Source organism: Ambystoma mexicanum, chromosome 14 (genome assembly GCF_040938575.1).
Source record: "Ambystoma mexicanum isolate Mex_15411 chromosome 14, UKY_AmexF1_1, whole genome shotgun sequence".
Taxonomy (NCBI): domain Eukaryota; kingdom Metazoa; phylum Chordata; class Amphibia; order Caudata; family Ambystomatidae; genus Ambystoma; species Ambystoma mexicanum.
This window is the reverse complement of record NC_090940.1, coordinates 88,324,980-88,352,646: the sequence shown is the minus strand read 5'-3', so window position 1 is coordinate 88,352,646 and position 27,667 is coordinate 88,324,980. Positions and strand designations below refer to the sequence as shown.

The 27,667-nt window shown below is 47.1% G+C and overlaps 1 protein-coding gene across 7 annotated transcripts in view; it reads right to left on the bottom strand.

The window, feature by feature from the left end:
- The window catches only part of RYR3 (ryanodine receptor 3), a 1,751,462-nt gene that overhangs the window by 405,128 nt on the left and 1,318,667 nt on the right, over positions 1–27,667 (bottom strand). For 5 of the 7 annotated variants that reach the window (XM_069638566.1, XM_069638573.1, XM_069638567.1 and 2 more), the window contains 2 exons: positions 13,877–13,973; positions 10,447–10,559 (listed from right to left, as the gene is read on the bottom strand). In XM_069638566.1, coding sequence (XP_069494667.1) covers positions 10,447–10,559; positions 13,877–13,973 — 210 coding nt within the window. Of the gene's footprint in view, positions 1–10,446; positions 10,560–13,876; positions 13,974–14,365; positions 14,460–27,667 lie in introns of all 7 variants that reach the window. The other 2 variants (XM_069638568.1, XM_069638572.1) reach the window with 1 other exon arrangement.

Sequence of the window (27,667 nt, the reverse complement as noted above, 5' to 3'; positions counted from 1 at the left end):
CAACCCCCAGTATAAGGACACACGCCAATGTGTCAACATTGGGGCACAGGAGCCTCCAGCATATCCTGCGCCAACACCCTGGTGTCTGACAAGCCACCTTTAAAGTCTTCTAACCTGTCAACAGGAATGAACTCCTGGAAGTCAGCCAAATCTCTCCACAGTTTCATATTCACTGCCGCTAGGTTGAGCTCTGCGTTAGCCTGATACAATTGCAGCGCCGAATTGGCAAACATCTTCTTGCCCAAGCAATCAAGCAATTTGTCTTCCTTGGACAGAACTTGAGCCACAGCCGCGGAAGATGCAGAGGCCAGCTTGGATTGCAGAGTGGCGGAGGCTACCACCGTCGAGGATGGGCGCAGGCATGATGCAAATGCTACTTCATCGGAAGGTGTGAAAGCTGTAACAGGCGTCAATCCTTTTATTTACGTGCAGCCCAGTGTGAAGTTTATCCCGACTTTGCGGGCCTCAGCCAGGGCATCCCTCTAAAGGAACAGACTGGTGCGCTCCTGTGGAGACAAGGTTAGCGCCCCCGCTAACACCCCTTCCTGCGGAGTGGGACCTCAGGCACTGGTATGTCCAGGAGTGACATGATGTCCAGTATCCGGTCGTGAAATGCCTTGATCTCTGGGGCTGGTCTTCACTATCCTGATCTGCCAAGGGGTCGCCTGGAGCATCCGGATCCCCCGACTGTGATGCGAAAGGCATCAGATTGACATCACGCTCTGCCAGAGACTTGTCCACCGGTGATAAGGGAGGCAGAAGCGGAAGAGCCAAAGGAGGGCCAGGAGGCAGAGGAGGTGCTACAGACGGGGCGACAGGCGCAGTGACAGGAACTGTCGGGGCAGTCAGTGGATTCTGAGGGCAGATTTCCCTAAAGGGGCCCTTAAAGTACTCCCTTATGGGATCAGAGTTCATTAGACTATGATTTCCCCAAAAAAGGCATCCTCTGCCGAGACCTTAGGCGCTGGAGTGGGCAGAGGCCTCTCATGAGGAGCATAGCCCCACGAACGCAGTGAAGAAGGCTATCAAGAGGGGCTGCCACCAACCGAGTCTACATGGACCAATGGGGCAGATGTAGGAGGAAGCGAGACCAAATGTCGTAGTGGCATCCGAGCACACCAGTCATAGGAAGGGCGGAACGGATTCACACTGTCACGTGGAAAAGGTTGTCCACCAAAAAGAAGGTTCCCAGCACCCGCCGACGATAGCATGGGTGTGAGGGAAGAATCCAAAATTGCCACTGTAGACCATGTGGGAACGCCCACCATTTTGTGAAAATCTGAGGAGAACTGCGTCACATGTGATGAGGCAGTTCACTCCACAGACTGGTCAGGGGACTTGACTGAAATTTTAGCCTTGACACAAGGAACCTCGGAAGAGCCGGTACTATGGGGCCTTGGATGTTTACTGAACATCCTGTCCCTTGAATTAGCCTCCAAAGGAGGAACCTCAGCAAAGCCGGTAACAGAGGAGATACGGTCGACGACCTCTCCTGTGCCCCCTCAACAGAACTGGTAACACCGCGATTGCCGGAAAGTTGAGGAATCCACCTACAGCTAAGACCTTAACAGGCCTCTCAGTTCTGTTGGTACACACCTTAGCCTCATTAAGAGGAACTTCAGAACAGGGTCCAGTCTTAATAGCTCCCCCAAGAGGGGCCTCGAACCGTGGTTTGGCACAGAAAGCCTCAACAGAGGCCTTAGGGCGCACCCTGGTGTCTGTGCAGGAAATTCCTAACAAGGAGACCTCAGAGCGAACTCCGTTACCCACCACCTCAGCACGACGATGTTGGCTATTAGCACCTGATCGGTGAACCTTGGATCGTGATCCGGTACAGGCAGGCCCCTCATGGAAATCCTCAGAGAAAACCCTGGTATGCCTATTAGACCTGCGAGGCACCTCAGGGATAACCACAGTAGCAGAGCTTTTGAAACCCCTCCCGGACCTGGAGGACCCTGGGAAGAAGTCACTCGGCCGGGGTGCCCGGAAAAGTAAAGAACTTACCGGGCGTCTCTTCTTTCCATCAATGAAGAGTTGGAAATGCGATGGAGGAACCTTCTGGAAGATCTCCTCCCACCGACGAAGACGACGTTGAAGTGTCTGGACCAAAAGGGAGTCACAGAAGAAACACGAGTTCCCATGGCAATCCAGTCCCAGACACTCCAAGCAGAGAGAATGGGGATCTGCCCTAGCAAAGTGATGCTCACAAGAGGAACAAGTGCCAAATCTCAGACGCTCTGGCATAGACGGAGGACTATGCGACCGCAGAACCAGAGTAGGAGAGAAGGACAATGGGAAAGAAAAAAGGTCTTCCAGGTGATGCTAGTGCGTCCAGCCCCGACCGCGCAGAGAAAAGGACTGAAGGGCGATGCGTGGGGTGGAGCTAAGGAGGGCGGGGTTACGGCCGCGTGCGGTACCCCATGTAAAAAGAGAAGAAGGACACATTTTCAATTTGATGCTTTTTTACAAAAGTGCTCGGGTCCCATCCCACAGGACGAAATGTTCCAAAAGTATGGAGGAAAGGGGACGGGACGTAGGAGTATATGTGTTCCTAGATTTGTCAAGACATCCTTAAATGGTCCAAGAGTCAACTTTCGTTTGTAGCCTTTGTAAGGAACAATTTACTATTCATCAAATCAAACACCTAGTTATGAATTATTTGGTTCTGAGAACAGAAAGACTTAATACTATGGGAGACACCATTACTAACCACAGGGCGTCCTAGAAAACTTATGGCGAACTATATTGGTTGAAGGAGAGAAACCTAATATCTTAATTGCTCTGACGAAATTCCTGTTACTAATTTCTGCAAAATTAGAAACTTCAGGGTTGCTCTGACATTGGGCCTCATTACGGCTTTGGCTGTAGCCATGCCGCTATTGGCGGCATGGCTGCCTCCAAAACCGGGTCGGGGTTCCCTGAATGGGGAATTACCGGGCCATTCCGAGTTAGGAGGGCCCGGTAATTCCTCCCTCAGGGAACCTAGGCCCAGACCTTCCCCATTCCCAATAGAGCCCCCATAGGGCTCAATAGGGATGGGTGCAGGGAGCTAACAATGGGCCGGCCCATTGTTAGCTCCCTGGTCCCCTGGCTTTACCAGGCGTCCTTACCGGGTCCCGCGAGGGGACCTCATAATCAGGCGTAATGGGAATAACGGGTCGGCATCCATTAGCGGACCCCGTTAACCCATTCCGCCTGCCTCGTAATGAGGCCCATTGTCGTATTCCTAAGTAATCCTTAAACGATGATTTTTTTTTAATGAAATTATTGTATCTTTTATGTTGTTCTTCTTTTCTTCCTTTTTTGTTTCCTCTCTGCATTTTGTCTTGAATAATGTAACTTTTTATTTATTTAGTCCTTTCTTTTTTTGTTATGGATTGTGTTTTAAACATTTGTATGTACGTTTATATTACAAATGGGCTAAAGGTTTTCCAAGCGGAAACCATATAAGCCATAAAAATAAAAAATAAAAAATACAAAAATAAAAGCTACCCTCATAGGCTTTTCTAGGCACTATAGACAGGCTACCCTCAAAGTCTTTTATGAGCACTAGACCGGCTATTTTAGTACATCTTCTAGATGTGGCAGACAGGCTACGAGCTGAATCTTTTGGAATTGCAGAAGCACCTCTGTACACGGTGCTGAATCTTTTGGAATTGCAGAACCACCTCTGTCCACGGTGCTGAATCTTTTGGAATTGCAGAACCACCTCTGTCCAAGGTGCTGCTGCTTTTGGAATTGCAGAACCACCTCTGTCCAAGGTGGTGCACCTTTTAGAATTGCAGAACCACCTCTGTCCACGGTGCTGAATCTTTTGGAATTTCCGAACCACCTCTGTCCACAGTGCTGAATCTTTTGCAATTGCAGAACCACCTCTGTCCACGGTGCTGAATCTTTTGGAATTGCAGAAGCACCTCTATCCAAGGTGCTGCACTGTTTGGAATTGACGAACCACCTATGTCCACTGTGCTGCTCCTTTTGGAATTGCAGAAGCACCTCTGTCCACGGTGCTGCACCTTTTGGAATTGCAGAAGCACCTCTGTCCACTGTACTGCACCTTTTGGAATTGCAGAAGCACCTCTGTCCACGGTGCAGAATCTTTTGGAATAGCAGAAGCACCTCTGTACACAGTGCTAAATCTTTTGGAATTGCAGAAGCACCTCTTTCCACAGTGCTGAATGTTTTGGAATTGCAGAACCACCTCTGTCCATGGTGCTGCACCTTTTGGAATTGCAGAAGCATCTCTGTCCACGGTGCTGCACCTTTTGGAATTGCAGAACCACCTCTGTCCAAGGTGCTGCACCTCTGTCCACGGTGCTGAATCTTTTGGAATTGCAGAACCACCTCTGTCCACGGTGCTGCACCTTTTGGAATTGCCGAACCACCTCTGTCCACGGTGCTGAATCTTTTGGAATTGCAGAACCACCTCTGTCCATGGTGCTGCACCTTTTGTAATTGCAGAAGCACCTCTGTACACAGTGCTGAATCTTTTGGAATTGCAGAACCACCTCTGTCCAAGGTGCTGCTGCTTTTGGAATTGCAGAACCACCTCTGTCCACGGTGCTGCACCTTTTAGAATTGCAGAACCACCTCTGTCCACGGTGCTGAATCTTTTGGGATTGCCGAACCACCTCTGTCCACAGTGCTGAATCTTTTGGAATTGCAGAACCACCTCTGTCCACGGTGCTGAATCTTTTGGAATTGCAGAAGCACCTCTGTCCAAGGTGCTGCACTGTTTGGAATTGACGAACCACCTCTGTCCACTGTGCTGCTCCTTTTGGAATTGCAGAAGCACCTCTGTCCACGGTGCTGCACCTTTTGGAATTGCAGAAGCACCTCTGTCCACTGTACTGCACCTTTTGGAATTGCAGAAGCACCTCTGTCCACGGTGCTGAATCTTTTGGAATTGCAGAACCACCTCTGTCCACGGTGCTGAATCTTTTGGAATTGCAGAAGCACCTCTGTCCACGGTGCTGCTCCTTTTGGAATTGACGAGCCACCTCTGTCCACGGTGCTGCACCTTTTGGAATTGCAGAAGCATCTCTGTCCACGGTGCTGCACCTTTTGGAATTGCAGAAGCACCTCTGTCCACGGTGCTGAATCTTTTGGAATTGCAGAAGCACCTCTGTCCACGGTGCTGCACCTTTTGGAATTGCAGAAGCACCTCTGTCCACGGTGCTGCACCTTTTGGAATTGCAGAACCACCTCTGTCCAAGGTGCTGCGCCTCTGTCCATAGTGCTGAATCTTTTGGAATTGCAGAACCACCTCTGCCCAAGGTGGTGCACCTTTTGGAATTGCAGAAGCACCTCTGTCCAAGGTGGTGCACCTTTTGGAATTGCAGAAGCACCTCTGTCCAAGGTGGTGCACCTTTTGGAATTGCAGAAGCACCTCTGTCCAAGGTGCTGCACCTTTTGGAATTGGAGAAGCACCTCTGTCCAAGGTGGTGCCCTTTTGGAATTGCAGAACCACCTCTGTCCAAGGTGCTATAACTTTTGGAATTGCAGAAGCACCTCTGTCCAAGGTGGTGAACTTTTTGGAATTGCAGAAGCACCTCTGTCCAAGGTGGTGCACCTTTTGGAATTGCAGAAGCACCTCTGTCCAAGGTGCTGCACCTTTTGGAATTGGAGAAGCACCTCTGTCCAAGGTACTGCACCTTTTGGAATTGCAGAAGCACCTCTGTCCAAGGTGCTGCACCTTTTGGAATTGCAGAAGCACCTCTGTCCAAGGTGCTGCTGCTTTTGGAATTGCAGAACCACCTCTGTCCACGGTGCTGCACCTTTTGGAATTGCAGAATCACCTCTGTCAGCGGTGCTGAATCTTTTGGAATTGCAGAACCACCTCTGTCCAAGGTGCTGCTGCTTTTGGAATTGCAGAACCACCTCTGTCCATGGTGCTGAATCTTTTGGAATTGCAGAACCACCTCTGTCCATGGTGCTGAATCTTTTGGAATTGCAGAACCACCTCTGTCCACGGTGCTGAATCTTTTGGAATTGCAGAACCACCTCTGTCCAAGGTGCTGCTGCTTTTGGAATTGCAGAACCACCTCTGTCCACGGTGCTGCACCTTTTAGAATTGCAGAACCACCTCTGTCCACGGTGCTGAATCTTTTGGAATTGCCGAACCCACTCTGTCCACGGTGCTGAATCTTTTGGAATTGCAGAACCACCTCTGTCCACGGTGCTGAATCTTTTGGAATTGCAGAAGCACCTCTGTCCAAGGTGCTGCACTGTTTGGAATTGACGAACCACCTCTGTCCACTGTGCTGCTCCTTTTGGAATTGCAGAAGCACCTCTGTCCACGGTGCTGCACCTTTTGGAATTGCAGAAGCACCTCTGTCCACTGTGCTGCACCTTTTGGAATTGCATAAGCACCTCTGTCCACGGTGCTGAATCTTTTGGAATTGCAGAAGCACCTCTGTCCACGGTGCTGAATCTTTTGGAATTGTAGAAGCACCACCTTTTGAAATTGCAGAAGCACCTCTGTCCACGGTGCTGAATCTTTTGGAATTGCAGAACCACCTCTGTCCACGGTGCTGCACCTTTTGGAATTGCAGAAGCACCTCTGTCCACGGTGCGGCACCTTTTGGAATTGCAGAAGCACCTCTGTCCACAGTGCTGAATCTTTTGGAATTGCAGAAGCACCTCTGTCCACGATGCTGCACCTTTTGGAATTCCAGAAGCGCCTCTGTCCACGGTGCTGTATCTTTTGGAATTACAGAAGCACCTCTGTCCACGGTGCTGAATCTTTTGGAATTGCTGAACCACCTCTGTCCACGGTGCTGAATCTTTGGAATTGCAGAAGCACCTCTGTCCACGGTGCTGAATCTTTTGGATTTGCTGAACCACCTCTGTCCAAGGTGCTGCCTGTTCTTGGTATAACAGGAACACCTTTGTCAAAGCTGTTGCACCTTCCCATAGTATCTGTTCAAGATGCGAAACCGTACAGTATTCGGGGGTCACCTCACTGTGCTTGGAAATGCTCTTAAGCCAAATCTTAGATGGTGGCAACAATAAGCATGCACGTTGCTTCTATGTAACAAGGCACTGCAATGGGTGTACGTGGCAACGTTGGTATCTTTTCTGAACGATATCGTATTCCGGTGGTTGACAGCAGTGTAAAATGAAACTCAGTTTTAAATTCGCATGTGTACTTTTAACGTTACGTGACAGATTAAAAGAGCATTACAACGAGTTTTTTCAGGAAGAGCACAATGTGATACACGCTGTTGTGTTGCTGGTATGTGTCTAAGTTCCCAAGGAATTCCCGTCGTTTTTCGGTTGCATAATGAGACTTTGGGATATTAGGGAAATAGAGCACAGTAATGCCAACGATCGATGTAGTCCTTTGGGTGGGAGAACGACCAACATAAAATATGAAATCACATGTTGTGCCTTTGAGCTACTTCAGAAAGATGTAATATGAACCCGCGAATTTTCTTGGCGTTATTACAGAGAAGAAATGCAGAGAGCTGGAGCCTCACATCATAGGCGGGGAGGTGAGCGCATTTTCTACAACACACCCTTCGTTGACTTGCCAAATATAGATGCATACACCTGTCTTGGAAGAAAAACTAATCAATAAAAAACACTGACATCTTGCCTAAAATGGCACCGACCAATCAAGTGTTTGGAAATTGAAGGCAACATATTTGCCAAAGTAAGTCTGCACAAATGAAACAAACCCCCTGCGACGCATCTAATGGCGCAGGATTAGGTCTATTGGGGTTTAGCTGCCACTGAAAGCCGGCTAAGGGCGCCTGCTGAACAGGTTCTAGATGTGCTGCTTCGCCGTTAATATTCCCTTCCTCGACCCGCCTGCCTTTCCACGCCCAGGTGCTGGTTTAGCTATCAGTTTTAAATATTTATTTTTAAATATTAGGTTGACACTCCCTTTCACCCAACATTTGAATATATGTCGATTACTTTTCCGAAACCCTTTCTTCTGTCATTACGTTCCTCCTGCCAAGCCAACCTCCTACACTCAGAATACCTTCTGGCAGATTTTAAGGTATCTTAGAACAAACCAGATGATTTTTGTCATGCCTTTTTGTTTCAGACTTTACTTATGTTACGTGTCACCTCATATGCACATAGTGCTGGCAGCATTTTAAACCTAGCTATTCAAACGCGCTCTCAATGTCACTAGGTCTAGTAAGATCGCTGTTTTGTCCTCCCTATTTCTCCCCTCCCTTGCCTCATCGCGCCTTGAAACACTTGTGTATAGGCGCGTTATAAATGCCACATCATATCATATCACATATCATATCTATTACCGCTAGTATGTGCGCCTTATCTGTGATGTCCCTTTAATTTGATAGGTTCTACCACCTGAGAGTGAGATCTTTAAAGAATACTCTCTTCTTCTCTCGCTGCAGCATTTCCCTCTCTACATAGTGTCTGAGGATGTACTTGTTACACATGACTGCTGAATACTTTTCCCTGGCCTCTTAAATGGACACTGTGCCCTAAGCCATGTCCCTCTGTGCCCTTGCTTCAGTCCCAGCTCAGAGCAAAAAGGTAAAAGATTCATCTCCTGGAAAGGCGATTGCATACTTTTGTGTTTTGTGTTTGAGAATTATTAGAACAACATCACTCCCCTCACAGCCTCTAAAAAGGTCATATTCGTGATGCCAAGCACCATTTCTTCATTTCTTTATTTCTCTGTCATCTAGGAAGCCCTGAGAGCTCTCTAAGATTATCAGACATATCCTCAATCCCTTTCCCATTCCCTCATGATCTATTTCTGTAACTCCCTAATCCGGGTTAAACATTTCAACTCTTTTTGTTGAGAATATTGAACATATTGAATCAATAATTAGTTGCCAAGTGCTCAGCACTTCCACTGCAGCTAGAATTATCCACATTCAGGACTCCTTTTCTCCTCGTTCTTGTTCTGAGTGTCTTAAATGTATTTCTGCTGTGAAACCTACATTTTAATATGGTGCTCTGCAACTAGCTTATCCGATCAAATCTATTTGTGGTGTTATTTCTTCTTTTAGGGTGCCTTTGATTAACACTTCTCTTAGGCAGGGGACTTCCCTGATTATTTGACATTTGGTTAGATGCTGGACTCATTCCTATGGAAAAAACCAGCTCCTAACAGATTTTTTTGTTTTTCTTTTCAGTGAGCAAGTTGAAGAGCGAATTTGGACCCTCTCTTCTTTAGACGTGACTGCCCCCTCTAATGCTCTAGGTTTGACTTTTGACTTAAACTTGAACTTTAATGACATATTTACCATATAGCCCAGTCCTGGTTTTTCCAGCTGTTTATCTTTCCAAAGATTACGTCTTTTATACCCACCTCAGATTTTCATTCCACAGCCCTTGTTCTATCTAACCTGAACAGTGGGAATGCTCTGTTCACAAGACTTCCAGTTTCTTCACAAGTAAGGTCGTACATTCTGCTGCCACTTTGACCATTTAGTTGTGAAAATTCAAGAAGATTACTGGCAATTTAATTTATATTCATTGGCCACTGATTCACTTTTCAAGATATGCTGCATTACTTAAACAGCCTTATTACGGATGTCAACCTGTTTATCTTGTGGGTAAACTTTGCATCTCCATAGCATCGAGGACCCCTTGGAGCTCTGATATCCTCTGGGTTTCCATCCTGTGCTTCAGAGATGCACGATTATCTGCTCAAGCCTTTTTGGCTGAGGCTCCCCATGGCAAGAGTGACCTTGGCTCTCATTCCAAGTCTGGCCGTCTGGAAATAAGGGTGCCAGTGGCAACGTACCAGCACCCTTTCCGGACCGCCAGACTACGAGAATGCCTGCAGCTCTGATCAATATGATCTATTTTACTTCTGGAAACCAAATAGGGGATATATAAGATAAAGGAACATTTGAATACAGAGGATCATTGATAATCAAGAAGACTAGAATTGATCCCGGATAGTACATAGAAGTTTAATAATGGAAAAGGATTAACTGGATATGACGGATTGAAAGGTATTCAGAAACGTACAGAATCTTCAGCATTGAGCAAGCCGATAGAGGATGAAACACATGTAGTCATACATTGTCTTATCAAGACACATAACACATTGATATCCATAAAATAAATAATTACAGTGTATAATGGCCTCCAGTAATGATTGATTTTGAAAATAAAATTGCAAGGATTATTAAAGACAAATTAACTTTACTGTGGTTCATATGTTTAAATGAAGTGTTTGTGTATCAGCAGATTGTATATGGAATAACAGAAGACATGTATAATGTAATAGTACACAGAAAATGAAGATAACGCTCGGATATTAATGGTAACATCTCATGAGATTTTGAAGACAACCTTTCTCTCAATAGATGACACCATTTGGTTTGAGTGGTGTAGGCAAGTCTACTACATGGTAGTGTCTAAAAGCCTACATATGTATGTATTGTTTGGTGGTGCAGAAAGACACGTTCAAACCATTCACAAATATTCTAGAAATCACTCTACCTTCTCTCTGTCAGAGCATTGCGGCTGAAGTGCAGAATGATCTGGTGGAGTGGGTCAGGTTTCTTCTCCGTCACTTCCTCCTCTTCCTCGTCCATCTTCTTGTAGGCTGGTTTCTGCAGGCAGATTTCCCAACATACTAGATTCAGTTTTGTGATTGTGTAAAATACTTTTTGCAGGGTTAGTAATTATGAGAAATGATGATTTAAGTTATTTGCCTGAGTGGTCTTAATTCCATAAGGGAGGGGCCCAAAAGCTGCCCCTTGACAGCTCGTGGTATGGAAGAAGAACTTGAAAAATAGCTATTCATTATTTATTTTATTGCTCTTTTATACAGTGGTGAATTACAACAAAGCTGTTTCAAAGTACACGAGAAGGAGGGGCAAAGTGGGGGAGGGAGTATATAGGAGAGAAGTTGGACGGAAGGAATGCCGTTAAATAATCACTATATGGTGCAAGAACAAACATTTCTGATTTAACAGCAGACCAATCCCAAATCAACCACAGGGGTCATAATTCAGAAGTGCAGCTAGGTAAACAAAATAAGCTTGCTAGGCAAGGATCTTCTCAGATGGACCACGATTGGTAAGGTCAAGAACTTTAAAGGACAATGTAATGCTCAAAAGCAGTCAATGGAGGGCCTTTAAACAAGGGGAGATAGGGCCCCAGATTTTAAGACCTAATATCTGGCTGCAGGGCTTTGGATGAACCTGGGTTGGTGAATATGATATTGCCTAAGACCCACATTTACACCAATGCAGTAGCCCAATTTAGATAGGATCTGGCTAGGTCTACCTTTTAGGCCAGCTCCATGTAGAGAGTGATCTGAGAGAGTGTGTCGATTTAAAACACTGCCTTAGGTACCTTTTTGTCAGTCTGAAAGGGGAAAGGCACACTAACATGAAATATATGGCCTAGGTTTCTAAAGAGCTTGACGATTGGAAGGAGTAGTCTAGGGAAACCCAGATATTGGAAGGGGAAGGACGTAGGAGTGGGCGTGCTGAAAAAGAGGATTCCAGTTATGCGTAGATTAGCCACAGGTTAATGGCTGTCATCCATTTACGGACAGCCTAGAGACAGGTGGTGATGCTTTTCTAGGCTGAACAGGTCTTGGACCTCGCAAGTTGAATCCCTCCCATTGCAGACCACCCTGAGCTATTCTCTGCCCGAGTGCAAGGGCTCTTCCCTATTAAGGTAAGACCAATCAATTCTTGATATCAGTCACTCAAAATGTGAACTTGCTTCCTGCAACGACTGAAAATAAGTTTTAGATGGAAAGTACTACACTTTTCTCTCAGTTCATACTGGGGCAGAGGGCAATGGAATTGTGTAAGGTGTACGTTTAGGGATCAGACATCCAAAACCTGCTGTGGGGGAGGGTAGTTCCACCACATCTCCCAGATGGGAACCCAACGAGCATCTGCTCTGATGGGAAGATCAGAAATGTGGGGAGTTCTGTGTGCTGCATGAATGAGCATGTGCTAAGGTGTTATGCCTAGTATACATAAGAGCAGAGTCACGGATAAGCAAGTTCAACTTCCATCTTCTAATCTGCAGAATCGCCTAAACCTTTCAGAGTGGTGAAGCAAAGACCACAAAGGGATTTCTTTATCAAACGTCAGCCTTACTGTCCAATACTTCCTGAGCATTAATAGTATATCTTATACTCCTGCCATGCACCTGGAAGAGCTCAGTTTTGTGGCTGCTGAGTGTGGGCTCAGGTATTGCACCTGCAAGTCAAGTTGGTTTAGTTGAGCTGGTATGGAAACTGGTAAATCACTTCTCTTTCTCAAATCTTGCACCACAGAAGTGGCAGACTCATGTGTTCTGAAGCAATATCGTGCTATGCTCACCAGACGATATTGCAGCCTTTCGTGGGGCTAAATTAGGGGTGTTAGAAACCCATGCTTGAAAGCTAGTCATTAAGAATGTCATCCTTGCCTGGAACATGGCTGCAATCAAGCTGCGCGAGCTGATTGTAGATATGATGGACCTCTTTAAAAGGGTGTGGATACCACAGTTCTTCTTGGTTTATGGTACTTTATCACTTAGAAATAGTTAAATCTCACACTTTCAGAAAAATCAACATTTTCTACGTCCGTGCAACGACTTGCTTCTTGATATATTGAAGGCTATTTACCAGAAACAAAGGTTCTTTTGTGTACATCTGATCCGGGAGGCCTTAGTGACATGTGCACCACACTGCACTAATCACAGTGTTAAACTAAGAAACTAAACATGTATCCTTCTTTACGAAAAATCAATAAAGTTGAATGCAAAACCAATAAGAAATGAAGTAGATATGTTTGGCAGTTCAGATTGCCTTTCCAAATATCCACATTTTGCATTGGCCCTGGTTCAGCCTGTTGGAGGCCAGTATTAGAATGCAGACTGTTCACGTGTTCAGAAATGATAGAGTCGCAGGCTTCCAGCTGACGTCATCAATGATGGGCCAGAGCAGTGCACTGCCATTGAAGAAATGAACTATTACACCAACAGCTACAGGATCCATTACATTCTCATATGTGGGCGGAACACAGAGCCATGAGCCACTAAGGCAACAGTCTAATAAGGCAGAATTGTACGTAGGAGTCCTTAACATGGGTCAACTCGTTGCCTTGAGAAGTTAGGGGGAAAGTCCAGCCAGGTGCGTATCTTAGAAACTGATGGACAATAAAAACTTCTCAGTGAGTGCGGGAAGCATTGTAATTCTGCTCATCATCTGAAGCATTTAGTAGATGCGTAGAAAAGGCAGTATTTTCAGTTCAGCATCCGGGCGTACAATATCAAAGAGGTAGTACATTCCTCAAGCCTCAGCCCGGCTGACCTTTCAGAGGGACTGGCCAGTTGGGAATCATCCAGACTTCTCTGCAGGCCAGTTCTGTCCCTTTTATTGACCCCTCGGGTACTCCGCATCAGCATGTACATTGGCCATTATGAAATGGGCCACCGTCCATCTTCCACTGCAGATTGAATCCAACCTTACAAAATATGAATACCCCCTCAGCATTTGCATGGTGAGGAAGAGTCGTTCCCAATAAGAACTTTCTGTGGGTAGGATGAGACTTTAAAAACCGTCACAACGGTGATATTGTACTACACCGAAAGGCACAAATTGAGCCATAACAGCTTTTGGTTATGAGTTCCTGATATCGTTGGAAGAAAGCCCTGCGCTGAATGTTGTGACAAGAGAATTGTGCTCGTGACAGAAACCTTTATTAAAGGAACAAGCATCAATAAATGTCATCAATGCAATGTATACCCGTTTACTCACACAAAGAAAACAAACAACCTTGTAGTGCACCAACAGACAGAGACGTGCGAACTAGACGTGCAAATACCTATGAAGGATTTACAGATTTTGGATTATGCATACGCTGGGAAAAAACAATCTATTTCATTAGTAGTTCATGCCGACAGGATCAGTACTTACAGCCAAATCCTGAATTAGTCTCTCTTCAAAGGAATATTCCTCGGTTTCTATCCAAAATCTCTGGTAACCGTGGAGGAAGAGGTTAATCGAGCGGTGCCTGGGAAGGGTGAAGCGAAGGCGGAGGAGAAGGGGAGACCAGAAAAATGTAGAAAAAAGAACACAGCACAGCAAAGGTGGTTAATATTTAGTAAGGCGGTTCATTTTTGTACAATTTTGATCATCTGATTGGTCAGCAAGGACAGCAAAAAAACATGGGATTTCATCTGAAATGGTTTGGAGACTCATTTGAGATTGCAGCCATTATGGGCCTTCCGGGATGCAGCATAAGCTAATAAACATAAGCAGTGTCGGCACAAAGGCTGACCAATCAGAATCCTCCAGGAAAATTGTACAAAGTCGTGTTTTGTGACGATATTAAATCATGGTTGAGTGGAAGGGAGAAACGATCACTTGTGCAAAGGAAGACGTCCAATCCACAAGTTACTTTACCGTTAACACGACTATAAGCCTGTCATACTTTTCGCACACTTTTTCCAGCCAGACACGTTGGTAGGAGGTCAGGAACATATTGCTAGTTTTGTGTCTGGGGGGAAGCACACAGGATTTCATTGTAGAGGACATTAACACAATCAAGGCCTTATTAACAGGAGGTCAGTTCGCTTTTTGTCACTTTACCCTTATTTAATGTAATAAAAAGGTTACACAACAATGCAGCAAATCCATTTTGTACCATTTTTGGTGTTTATTTGCTGACGGACCATAATACAAAAATAATTTCCATCTGGCAGGATTTCGGAAAAAAATGTTGTGTGTTTTGCTTTGCTTACCTAATGAGGAATGGAGCGTATTGCTTTTTAGTGACATGCAGGGTGAACCAAATGAGAAGAAGAAGAGGGGTACATCGCCAATGAAAAGTCAGAACCAATAAACTGGCACCTCCAAATTTTGATATTTGGATGTGTGACTTATGGGGTAGAAAGCCCTTTCTCTATGGAGAAAGGGGAGAGCTGCTAAACATCTTGAAGAAGGCTTTCCTATAATCCATCTGGATTAATCCTGACAAAGCCGCCTGATATTACCTGGGCGTAGAGGCCTCGAAAGTGAAGGAGACTTAACCTTGCATGGGAGACGGAAACTGGGAAAGCCTAAAAACTGGTTTGGCCCTATGATTAAGGAGAGCCAAATGAGGGATGGATGCTGGTGATTATCTTTGACTGAAGTGCCCGACCAGACCCTGGCGCTTCCCCAAAAGAGGAGGCTTGCTGACTTTCCTGAGTGCCAAAAACGGAGGCTTCCAATGTGAGTAGATTATCCAAATGAAACGAAGTGTGTGGGGATCTGGCTGTCTTAATATTTTCCCTTAATTGTGGGTGGGGGCAATGGTGTAGACCCTTAGCATATTTTACTGAATATTAATGTAATTAACTCCCATATAGATTGATGCAGGAGAAGCTCGGGGGAGTTTGAAACCTCTGCCCTCCTTCCTAGAGGGAAGATATATTGTAGTCATTTAAAGTAATCAGGTACATTTGTTTTTCCTGTCATCCCCAGACTTCTTTACACCAAGAGGTGCTTTTGGCCCAAAATGAAATTCCTAACTGTCCCCACTCTCCAGAACATGCCTTTACACAAAGGGGTGCACTTGACCCAAAATGAAATTCCTAACTGTCCCCACTCCCCAGACCTTGCCTTTACACAAAGGGGTGCACTTAGCCCAAAATGAAATTCCTAACTTTGCCCACTCCCTAGATCTGGCCTTTAAATAGAGGGGTGCTGCATATCAATGATGCCTGGGGTTTTGGTGCTGTGGAGAGGAGTGCTTTGCAAATTGAAACTAAGTGTAATTCCCCACTGACAAATATACACTCTTTTCTGAGAGCTGCGGCCATACTTTTCTTATTGTTATTTATTCTATTATCCCTTGTACTGCACTTTGCCCTTCCCCCTTCCTATGCACTTGCGCGATCTGAATGACACCTGGCCTAGTAGGATCTTTGTCTTCCCTCTGTTCCTGCGCCGTTGCCTCGTTGCGCCTTGAAACACTTGGGTATAGGCGCGTTATAAATGCCATATCATATCATATCAGTGAGTGACCCTGATAGCAGAACAATTTTGTATTGCTGTTGGGTGAAATAGGAAGAAGGGTTCTATCCATCAAAAGTATCCTCAAAGAGTCTGGGTAATTTTGAAACTGCTAGCATTTATAAGTGTGCAGGGAAAAATGAAACATCCCCAGTACTGCATGTGAAATCTTTAGAAAACCAAAACTGTCCTTTTGTTTTAAATCAACCCTTTATCAAGTAATATTTGTGCTATAGTAACGTGCCAAGATATTATTTAATGTTGACATAAAAAGGGGCTTGTGGGACAAGAGTTTTGACCTGTTTATTTGTCTGTGTTCCCTGCATCTGAAACAAAAGGAACAAGTGTGTTTTGTTTCGAAGCTTTGTTTTGTGCTATAGAGAAGTTGGTGTGTGTAGCCATTTAAAGTCATTATTATTTGAACCTATAATTTGAATAAATATATACTCTCTCCATTCTCCGGCCTTGTTCTTGGCTCATTGTTGGCACAGGGGGAGGGATTTAGGTGACTCTATAGGTGTCTTAGACAGGGCTAACTGAACCAAAATAATCGGTGTACTGTGAGACCTCTTGATTGGGGAGGGGGGAGGAACTCCCCATGTTAAGTGTGGTCTCCCAATATATTGTTATAAGAAGATGTGACAAAGTTCTTCAGGCCCCTGGTCTGATCCGCCTAGTTGAGAAATACTGAAGTCAACCAAACAGTGGAAGAATGAAGGCTGGAGAGAGGAGGTGTATTGAGACTGCACTTCACCTTAAAAGAAGCAGGAGTAAAGGAAGAAAGAAAACTTGATCAAAAAAGTCATAAGAAGGGGAAGGTCACAAAAATATAAGAAGATTCCTGACAAAAGCTGTGAAGAAATGTATGTAAACAAAAGCCGTACCAATTGAATTATTTTGTCTCAGTGGCACCACTCCCTGCCACAAAGAATATGGCATCCTGTTTCAGTACCAAGTGTTTGCTTTAAGAGGTTGTCTGCCTGTGAGGGTGAAAGGCTCCACAATGTTAGCCATCTCCACTTGTGAGACTATGGGTGGGATCCTTCAGTGGGAACTCATTGGAGCCAAGAGGCTCATACTCTCTCAGAAGATGCTACAAAACCGGTAAGTAGTGGCCCAATGATTGCAACCTCCTGAGGAAGAAAACCATCAAGTGGCTTTAGTTACTGACACATATTTGCCATTGAGAGGGTAAGAGGTTTGTAGCTTTTATGGCCTTTCTTCCACAGATACAAGACATTAATGTTTGGGTGGTAAAGAGCAATATACTGCTTTATTTATTTTGTATTTATAGCAGCACGCAAAGCCCATGGGCATCTAGGCACTAGTTACAGAAAATGTGAGCCAAGCAGAGTAAAGAATAAGCAAGTAGAAGGATTAAAACAAATGAACAAAATAGGTGAGTCTTGAGGTTCTTGCGAAAAGAAAGGTAGGAGGGGGTCAGCTCGTCATGTGAGGGGTAGCTTGTTCCAAAGGGTGGGAAGCTGGATCCCCCTGCTTTCTTCCGGCGAACCCCAGGTACAGCTAGGAGGTGACTGAGTGAAAGCATAGCTGTCTGGCCAGTGAGTATCTTTTTAGCATCTGGGCAAGGTAGGAAGGTACATCATTCGAAAGGCAGCGGTGTGAGATGGAAAGGACTTTGAATGTGATCCTTTCCCTGACCGGGAGCCAGTGAGCGGCTCTTCTGGCATCTGAGATGTGGTCATGTTTCCTTCGGTTTACTGCAGGTCAGATGGAATTGTTTTGTACAATTTGTAGCTTGTTCAGGTTCTTTTCTGATGAGGGTGTTCCAATAGTAAAATTCTGAACCATTAGGGGCAATAGCAACTATGATGAGGTTGTCAACACAGAGAAAGGTTTCCTTGCATGGATGAGCTTGGTGGCATAGGCAGAGGTGGAGGTTTGAGTTGCCTTGACATATTAAGGGTGGCATCCAAGTTAACCCCAGAGTTTTGACGGCAGAAGCTACTGGGTAAGCATGGCCATCGATGGTGAAGGAGATATATGTAGGGGCCAGTTTGGCCAGATGGTTGGGGGTGTCCACCAGGAGGAGCTTCGTTTTAACGTCATTCAGACATAAGAAGTGGGTGGACATCTAGGCTTGAATTCTTTCATAGATCTTGTTAACTTTTAGGCTGTCTTGGGTGTGGTCACCAGAAAGTGGGACCAGAATTTGAGTATTGTCTGCATAGTTTGTGTCGGAGATGCCAAGGCGAGTCCAGGTAGTCGATTAGGGGTTTGGTGTAGATGTTATAGAGGCTGGGGGAGACGCTGGAGCCTTTTGGGATAATGCAAGAGGTGGGTGTGGAAAGTGTGGAGGCTTCACCTGAGAAGACACTAGAGCTTCTGTCTGTAAGGAAGGAGGAGATCCATTTGGTAGCTGCGATAGAAAGTGAGGCTGAGGAGGTGAGGTGGTGGCAGAGAGTCTGGTGGTTGACAAGATCAAAAGCGGCCGATAGGTCAAGAAGCAAGAGGAGGAATATTTTGCTGCATCGTTGAAGTTGGTTTTTTTAAGTCTAGGAGGGCATTTTTCGGTGCCATGTCCTAGGCAGAAACCAGATTTTCGGGAGCTGAGAATATGGTGGGATTCCAGGAAGCTTTGGATTTGGAGATAGGCTACTCTGTCAAAAAATTTCAGTAGAAAAGGGACAGTGGTTATAAGTCGGTAGTTGGTCGGAATGGGGGGGGTCCAGCAATGCCTTTTTAAGGAGGGGGGAGACCCAAAGATTCTTTCAGTGAGAGAGGATGTGTCCGACTTCAAAGGAGGAGTTGATGATGGAGGCGATGAGGGGAAGCAGGGGTTTGGTGCATTCTTTTACTAAGGATGCGGGCAGATATCGTCTTTGCATATAGCGGGTTTAAGACCTTTTATTATGGCAGCAAGGTCGGCGATGGAGATGGGTTTGAAGGTGACAGGTTGGACGTGGTCCAAAGGGCCAGGTGCAGTGGCAGGCGGCCAGGTGAATGGAGTGTGGAGAGGCCTTTTTTGTTGGGTTTGTCATTTTACAGGATGGTGTAGCCAGAGGGGTGGAGATGGAAAGGGAGGGGCCGGCAGATAGGGGAGCCGGGTTTCATGTGACAGCCAGGATATCGATGCTGTTTTTGAAGAAGAGGTCCTATACGTAGGTAGCATGTGTTACCATGGATCGTGCATTGATTAGGGTGCAAAGGAGAGCAGTGGTGGGAGGAGTTTTGGAGGTCAGAGGGCACTTGGGTATGGGAGGAGAGCTGGCAGAGGTAGTGCGGTTAGGTAGGCAGGCGATTGACCTAGAGTCTGCTGGAGGGAAGGCAGCGCAGAGGTGGAGGAGGGCCATGTGCGGGATTAGAGGAAGTGGCGTTGTTTTTATTTATTTATTTCAATTATTGATAATTTGTAAGGCGCTTTATACAACAGAACTGTGTTTCAAGCACCACAAGCCTAAATGGGAAGGGAACAGTGGAAATAACAGTGCAAGAAAACTAAGAGCAACAATAATATATAAACAGTCGTGGTCCTACTAGGCCATGTGACATTCGGCCGTGAAAGTGCATTGAAGAGAAGTACAGGGGAGGGCGAAGGAAAGGGGGAGTAGAGGAGAGGACAAGTGCTGGAGGAGGGCCCGGGAGGGAAGTGCTAAGAAGAGCCAAGGAGGAGAACTTCAGGCTAGGTGCTAGTACAGCAGCTCTCAAGGGTGGTATGTAGAGCCATCAGACAGGGGCCCGAAGGTCAATGCAGTGGGGGGTATGGGGTGGTGCTGGTAATGACTAGGAGGAAGGGCTCGAGATCCTGTAAGGTTCATGTGGATCAGGACGCCGGTCACAGCAGTGTAGGGGTGATTAGCAAGGAAGGGAATGAGGTAGAGAAGAGCAGACCTTTGAGCAGTTTCCAGAACTTAAGGAGGTCCGGCTCAAATCTGAGAGGGGCAGGAAAGCTGTTCCAAAGGGAGGCACCAGCCATGGAGAGAGATTTGCCCCATACTCTCTGCCTAGAGAAGCGTTTGATAGTCAGAGAGTTGGAATTAGAGGAGCGTAGGGCTCTAGCAAGGGAGTATTCAGGGAGGGAAATTTGGAGACAGCATGGTCCCAGGCCCCCAAAGGCCTTGTGGAGGATGCAGAGGGTCTTGAATTTGATCCTTGCAGCCACCAGGAGCCAGTGGATAGATTTTATGGCTGGAGAGATACGGTACCTAGGCTTGAGGCCAAGGATAGGTCTTGCAGCGTTATTCTGGATTAGCTGGAGGGGCCAAAGAGAGGAGAGAGGGAGACTGAGAAAGAGGCTGTTGCAGTACTCCAGCCTGGAAAGGAACAGAGCTCTGGAGACATTGAGCTTCCAGGCGAAGGTGAGAAAAGGAAGAATACCGCTAAGGAGGTGGAGCTGGAAGTGGGGCTTTTTGATAACGTCCATGATGTGAGGGGTGAAGGAGAGGGTGTAGTCGAAGATGACCCCAAGTTCTTTGGCCTCACAAGATGGTGGGGGTAGAGGGCCCAGAGATGGTGGCCAAAGAGTAGGCGGAAAAGAGGGCACAGATGTCCCTATGACGAGGATCTCCGTCTTACTGGCATCGAAACAGAGATAATTCGCTGCACACCATGCCTGAATGGCGGACAGACAGTGGAGGATGAGAGAGGAGGAAGAGGGGGAGCTAAAGTGAAGTTTGAAGGAAAGCTGTGTGTCATCGGCATAACACTGGAAATGAGGTTCAGCACCTAGGCGCAGTGTTGTGATAGGTGTGCATCATGTAGGTAGTGGGGCAGATATTTTCTTTATTTATTGGACATTTGTATGGCCCCTATACAAAGGCAATTCCAGGCACCACAAGACAAGATAGGGGGTGGGGAGACATAGAAATAAAAAAACCTAGAACAAAAACGGTCATATTGACCATGTAACAATCCTACCGTGCAAGTACATAACAAGAGGGAAGTGCAAGGAGGGAGGGGGTAGATGGAGAAGTGCAGGAGTGGGGCACCCCCAAGGGTGGAGGTGGGAAAGTGCTGGCCGGGCCAAGGCGGCAAGTGCCAGGTGAAGGGGGGTATGGAGGATGAGTGTGGCGGCAGGGAGGACCAGGTTGGGCTACTCCAGGGAAGGGAGCATGAGGACAAGTGCTGGCAAAGGATGCGGGGGGACTGGTAGGGGGTGGTCTGGCACCTGTATGACTCTGAAAATACCAGGCTCCGGTTGCAGCGGCAGATGGAGATTTTGCAAGGGAAAGGGAGAGGGAAGGAAGAGAAGAAAACGAAAGTAAAGTTTCCAGAACTTAAGAAGATCTGGCTCAAGTCTCAGGGGGGAGGGAGGCCGTTCCAGAGGGAGGAGCCAGCTGAAGAAAAGGATCTACCTCCCATTCACTGCTTGGAGAAATGTTTGACCTGCAGAGAGTTGAAGCCAGAAGACAGAATGACCCTGGCCGGGAGGTATTTAGGGAGGGAAAGCTAGATGTAAAGTGGTCCCAGGCCCCAGACAGCCTTGTGGATAATGCAAAGGGCCTTGGATTTGATTCTTGCAGTCACCGGGAGCCAGTGGAGAGATTTTAGGGCTGAAGAGATGTGGTCCCTGGGCTTGAGGCCAAATATTAGTCTTGCAGTACTATTCTGGATTAGTTGAAGGGGGCGAAAGGAGGAAAGAGGCAGATTGAGGAATAGGCTGTTGCAGTAGGCTTGCCTAGAGAGAACCAGGGCCCTGGAGATTTGAGCTTCTGGGGAAGGTGAGGAAAGGTAGAATGCCCCTGAGGAGATGCAAGGCCTTGCAAGGTCCATGATTTTTATTTATTTTTTATTTTATTTTGCATTTTTAAAGCGGTCACACAGCCCACGGGCATCGAGGCGCTGTTACAGGAATTGTTTGTTTTTTCAGTTGTGTAATTGTTTTTTTTTTTGTCTTAGTTGCGTATTTATAACGTGCTTGAACACCCAGAGGTTTCTAAGCCGGACCCGGGGATCGACCTGTGTTGCTTCGTGTCGTCTTGCTTCCAAGGCGCGCACGTTGCTGTTAAGCTATTCTCCCGGGATGATGTGTGGAGAGAGGAGTCAAAGATGAGCCCAAGGTTTTTTGCCTCACAAGTGGGTGAAGGGAGAGGACCAAGGGAGTCAGGTTAGAGAGTGTGGGGGAAAGAAGGAACAGGCATCCCAATGAGAAGGATCTCTGTATTACTGGCATTAAGGCAGCCATCATTGATAGAACACCACGCCTGGTTAGCAGTCAGGCAGTTAGGTATGAGGGAGGAGGAGGGAGAGGAAGGCAGCTTGAAAGAGAGCTGTGTGTCACCTGCGTAACACTGACCATAGGGGCCAGGTAGATGTTGAAGAGCCAAGGTGATAGGAATGAGTCTGGAGGGATGCCACAAGTAGAGAGTGAGGTGGAGGAGAGAAAGAAAGAGGCCCATTTGCACTTGGGAAGGTCTGTTTGAAAGGAAGGAGGTCAGCCATGCCAGTGCTTAGTCCGTGATGCCTAGGGTATCATGGAGACGGTTTATGAGGATGGAGTGGTTGACTGTGTCAAAAGCAGAAGAGTGATTGATTGAGGAGGATCAGAACAGAGGGAGTTTTGGAGTCCAGGTTGTAGAGAAGGTCTTCACGGGTGTTCAGGAGAGCAGTTTCCATGCCTCTGGCAGCCCTAAAACCAGACTGGTGGTCGTGGAGGCAGACAGCCATTTCGGTGTGGAGGGTCAGTTGGGGGATGACAAGCTTCTCCATGAGTTTGCCCAAAAAAGGGGTGATAGAGATAGGGCGATAGTTAGACCAGCAAGAAGGGTCAGCAGACTGTGTTTTTAGGAGAGGGTGCACAAGAGAGTGCTTGAGAGATTGAGGGAAGGAGCTAGTGGCAAATGAGTGGTTGCAGAGGTCAGCCAAGGCTGGAGCAAGAGAGGCAATGTAGTCCTTGATGGTTCTAGAGGAGCAGGGGAGCACCTGTTTAGAGGAGACCTTCATAGAGCTGACAACTCTAGAGATCTCATCTGGTGCAATGGGAGAGAAAGAGAAGAGTATGGAGGTGATGGGGCTGGCCAAAAGAGGCGAGAGAAGGGGGGTGAGCAGATGACAGAGAGGACAGGATGTCCATAGTTTTGGAGGAAAAGTGGGTGGCCAGAGCAGAGCAGAGGGCCTGGGAGGGAGGAGAGGAGGAGACTGCAGTAGGATTGGTAAGTTCCTTGCAGAGTTTAAAGAGTTCAGCTGTATTATTGGTGGCTCCAGAGATGCAGGCTTGGACATGAGCCCTCTTCTTGGAGCAGATGGAGATATATTGCCTTTGGAGTAGGCGACAGGCCAGTTTGTCAGAGGATGAGCTAGATGCCTGCCACTTCCGCTCTGCAGCTTTGCACTTGCGTTTCAAAGTGGCCAAGCCGGAGTCATACCAGGAGTTGCATTTGGAGGCAGGCTTCATGCGGATCCTCATGACGGGGCAAGGATGTGCAGGGTGTTATAGATAGAGAGATAGAGGTAAGCTAGAACAGAGTTAGAAGGAGAGTCTAATGACAAGGGCAGAGGAGAGATGAAGGAAGAGGCAAATTCAGCAACTCACACACGCTTCATCAGTCGAATTACAGAGGAGACTGGCAGTGCAGGACGAAGGCATCAGGGGATAGGGTAGATCAATGTGGGAAGAGAGGAGAGAGTGGTCCGACCAGGAGAGAGGGGTAGTGAGAGGGTGAGAGAGAAGGATGTCTATTGAGATGAGAACATCCAAGGTGTGTCCAACAGAGAGGGTTGGGTCAGAGGGAAGGGAGAGAGTGTTGCAGAGTTTGTGGAAAAGAGAACAGTGGCCCCATCAAGAGAGTCTAGATGGATGTTAAGGTCACCAAGGAAGATACGTTTGGGGCAGGAGGCAAGAAGAGAGGAGGAAAGGTTGGCCCATTCTGAGAGGAAGGGGAGGATGGTCCGGGGGGGGTCTGTAGATGATAGTGAGAGTAAGAGAGAGAATATTTGAGACAGACAGCCTGCAGACTAGGATTTCAAAGGATGAGTAGGCTTGAGTGGGAATGATGGAGGCAGGAACCCACTCAGGGAAGAACGGAGTCACTCCATCACCAGGCCGGGAGGGCCTGGGCTTGGAACAGGATCTTGAAGCCCTCAGGGAGAAGAGTGTCAAAAGATGTGATGGAGCTGGCCTTGAACCACGTCTCAGTGAGAGCAAGGACGTCAAGGTCTTCATAGAGGTGACAGATGTCAGAGGAGTGTTTGATAGCAGAGCAAGAATTGAGGGTAGCTAAGTGAAGCTGGTTACCCCCTTTAAAAGATTTGCGTGGTGGGGCTCAGATGCAGGTCGTGTGTTCAGGTCCAACCTAGTGGAGGTGTCATGCGCAGGTGTTGCCACTGGGCCGTTTCAGGCAGAGGCATCCTCAGGTCTGGTATCAAGGTTTGCCCTGGTGGAGGTGTCATGGGCAGGTGTTGCCACAGGGCCATTTCAGGCAGAGGCATCCTCAGGTATGGTATCAAGGCTCGCCCTGGTGGCAGTCATTTTCAGGTGTTGCCGTAGGGCCATTTCAGGAAAAGGTGTCCACCACATTTGGGGTTGGTGTGCGTAGGATTGACATCCTGACGTGCATGGCTAGGATGAATGGGAGAGTCAGGCCAGGTGGAGAGAAGGGGTGGAGGGGTCCCTGAGGGAATCTGACTAGCAGTTGTGTGAACCTTGCGCAGGCTACAGGGTAGTTCTGTGCTATGCTGGGGTAAGCAAGAGAGCACTGATCTTTCAGTAGGGGAGCAGACTCGGTGTAAGCAGGCAATGGATGGCTGGCGGCAAGCACGATCACAGGGGTAGTGGGAGGCAGTCAGTAAAGGGGGGCCAGAAGGGGTTGGGGGGTGGCAGCGGGATGTAGGTGGCACAGGATAATTTAAATACACAAAGCAGTAGGGCGCTGTGCGGCGCAGCAATGCAGCAGCGGTGAGCTTTGGCAAAGGCTTACCTGAAGGTAGAAGTGGATGATGACACTCTGCTCCTTCCAACTGAGCTGCTGTACAAGATGTGAATGAACATGGAGGTGTGGATTTTCTCAAGGAAGTTAGTGATGACTATTGTTTCTGCGAATTCCTTGGAAAATGTGCATTGTTACAGAATACTTAATTGTAGAGCGCCGTACAAAGAAAATGCATGGAGGAAGTTGCAATCAGCATCCAACACATGTATTTCTTTCTCTCTTTAATTTAGCAGCTGCAAAATTTCCGCCACTAATCAGGGCGCAGGGAACATGGTCATAACCTTCTGGGCGAGCCTGCCTGCTCCACATTCGATTGGTGCAGAGTCTCGGATGTACTATTCGCAGCTTGCTGCCCTTTTCATGTTGCATAATTTTCTCTGCTCCACTTCCCATGCCAGCCTCCGGCTTCATGTATCCGCTGCCCCATCTTTCGGCTTTCCTGCCCAGCTCACCCACAGCTCTCTGCTCCATACGTCCACATAGATATCCCACGTTGGGTCTACTTGAAACAGCCTCTTCTTTAGTCTGTACGGGCCGATCACGTTGTCACGCTCACCTCTCCCTTTGTTTCGTTCGTCTCCCCCTCACCCACTTTGCCTACACGGAATGGGCCATAATGGCCTTGTGGGCAGGCTGTACCATCCTGGAAATGGCTGCCATTCCTGGTAATGCCCTACATGGTTACCTTGGGATAGCATGCCTTTACCAGAGTGTACAACCCGCCCCAACACTATTATCAATGTGTAGCACCCCAAGAGGAAAAAGGGGAGGGGCAGTGGGGAAAGAAGGGTCTGATCAATCACAGCCTTGGAACATTCCAGATCAGTTAGGTGCAAAGGGAGGACATGGATACGTGCAATGCACTAGGCAAAACATATTGACAAATTGATGTGCAGCACAAGCAAACATTTCAAGTAATTGCAGGGTCCAAAAGAAAGGCTTCAGATACTTCTGGGTTATGCTCCTCTCATAATTCTGTGCCTTCCAGTTTTGAAGACAGACAGCATTTAGGATCAAGGAACTTCTTGGACAAATGAGTCTTAAGACATTTCCTGAAATGTTTGTGATGTACTTCGTACCCAAGGGCACCGACTCAGGCTGTTCCATGGCTCTGCGCCTGCTGTTTTCAGCATCCTACCATTGAATGATGAGAGTCTTGGAGTTCATGGCTCTTAGCATGCTGGCAGGGCAGTCTTGCCCAGGAGTTAGGGAACCCGATATTCACAATGCGATGGCTTCATCAACTACCAGGTTTATCCCATGCCATTGGGGAAAAGTCACAGGTGGTTGGTTTGTCATTTAAAGACTGAAAGGAAGAGTCAACTGCCAATTAGGTGACAAGGAGTTAACACATCTCAGACCTTCGAGTGTTTCTGGCGCTTCTGTTTGTTGGATAGCCTGCCTGAACTGCAGTGGGTAATTCTTCACTGTAGCGGGATGTGGGGCTCTGCAGTTGTATTACAGGGAATACATCACTGTGGGAAAAAAATAAGATTGACAACACACAGGACCAATCACAGGCAAACAATTTTGGCAGTTGAGAATGGACAGTTGGTGAACGGGAGTGGAGGTGAGTGAAGAGTGAAAAGAATAGTTATCTTTAAGGTGGGAAAAGATTACAAGCATGTCCCATTATTAGGGCTTCCCCGTTGAGAACGATCCTAGGGCTGTCTCCCCACAGTCGGAGAGAGACCCCTTGCATCCTACAATAAGAGACAAGCTGAATTGTGTTGCTCTCAGCCATTCAAGAGGAAGACCATTGATGGTTTAGCCAAGGTGAGCCCCTGGCAAGACATTGGTACGAGAGAGCAGTGGGTAGACACCTGACCGACTGACCGACTGCCAGGATGAAAGAGGCAGCAGAAAATGCATTGACCAAAGAGGCTGAGGGTCCACCAGCCCTCAAAGCTCATCTAATCGTAATGATTCTCATTTTAGAGTATTTTCCCAAGCACCAGCAGATGGGGGGCGGCTAGAACTCCCCTCACCCAAGAAGCTTCTGGACAGGAAGGCTATGGGTTAGAAATGTTTGGCAAGGATGCTCTTATCAGATAGGACGCCCAATGGCAGGTTACAAGCAGCCACATATAGAAAAGGATCACCCTATGGGCTTAAGAGCCCTCACACAGCAAGTGGCATTTCCCAATTGTACTGGTGGCCAAACCTGCTGGCAGGTAGTGCTTCTGTAAGAACCTTCAGAAAGATAATGATATATCCCAGTTTGATGCATACCCTATCCCCATGATAATCAAGATACTACAGATGATGAGTGCATGCATCTATAACTCCATGTCAACCCTCCCTAGGATCTACTTACAAGCCCCCTGCCATCAGAGGTCAATGAGAAGTATTCTGTATTACAGAATGTTGTTTCCAGTTTTCCATGCTGTCCTTCGGGCTACAAGAGGCCCCAGCAACATTGCAACGACTTCTGGACTCTCGTCTCATAACGAATTCACAGGTGTGCATATTGATGATACCGCCTCTTTAATCAGCATAACCAGAAACAGGGATACACCACATCTCCCCAAATCATGAAGTGGTTCCTGGCCTTTCAACCTTTCATCTTTGCCACTGAGCACAGAGAAGGAAGATTCAGACTCATGTAGATTTCCTGAACTAACCTCCCCCTCCCATCAACAAATAACCTAGGGGGAGACAAATAGGAAGGGGAGGGTGGATGACAAACATACATGGGGCACACAGGGGAAGGAGTGTGAGAGACTCTGCCATGAAACGACACGCGCATTACGATGCTGACCCCAGGGTTGGAATAGGGGCTGCCCCAAGAGCCCCTCCACCATTCTCATCCTACTGACCT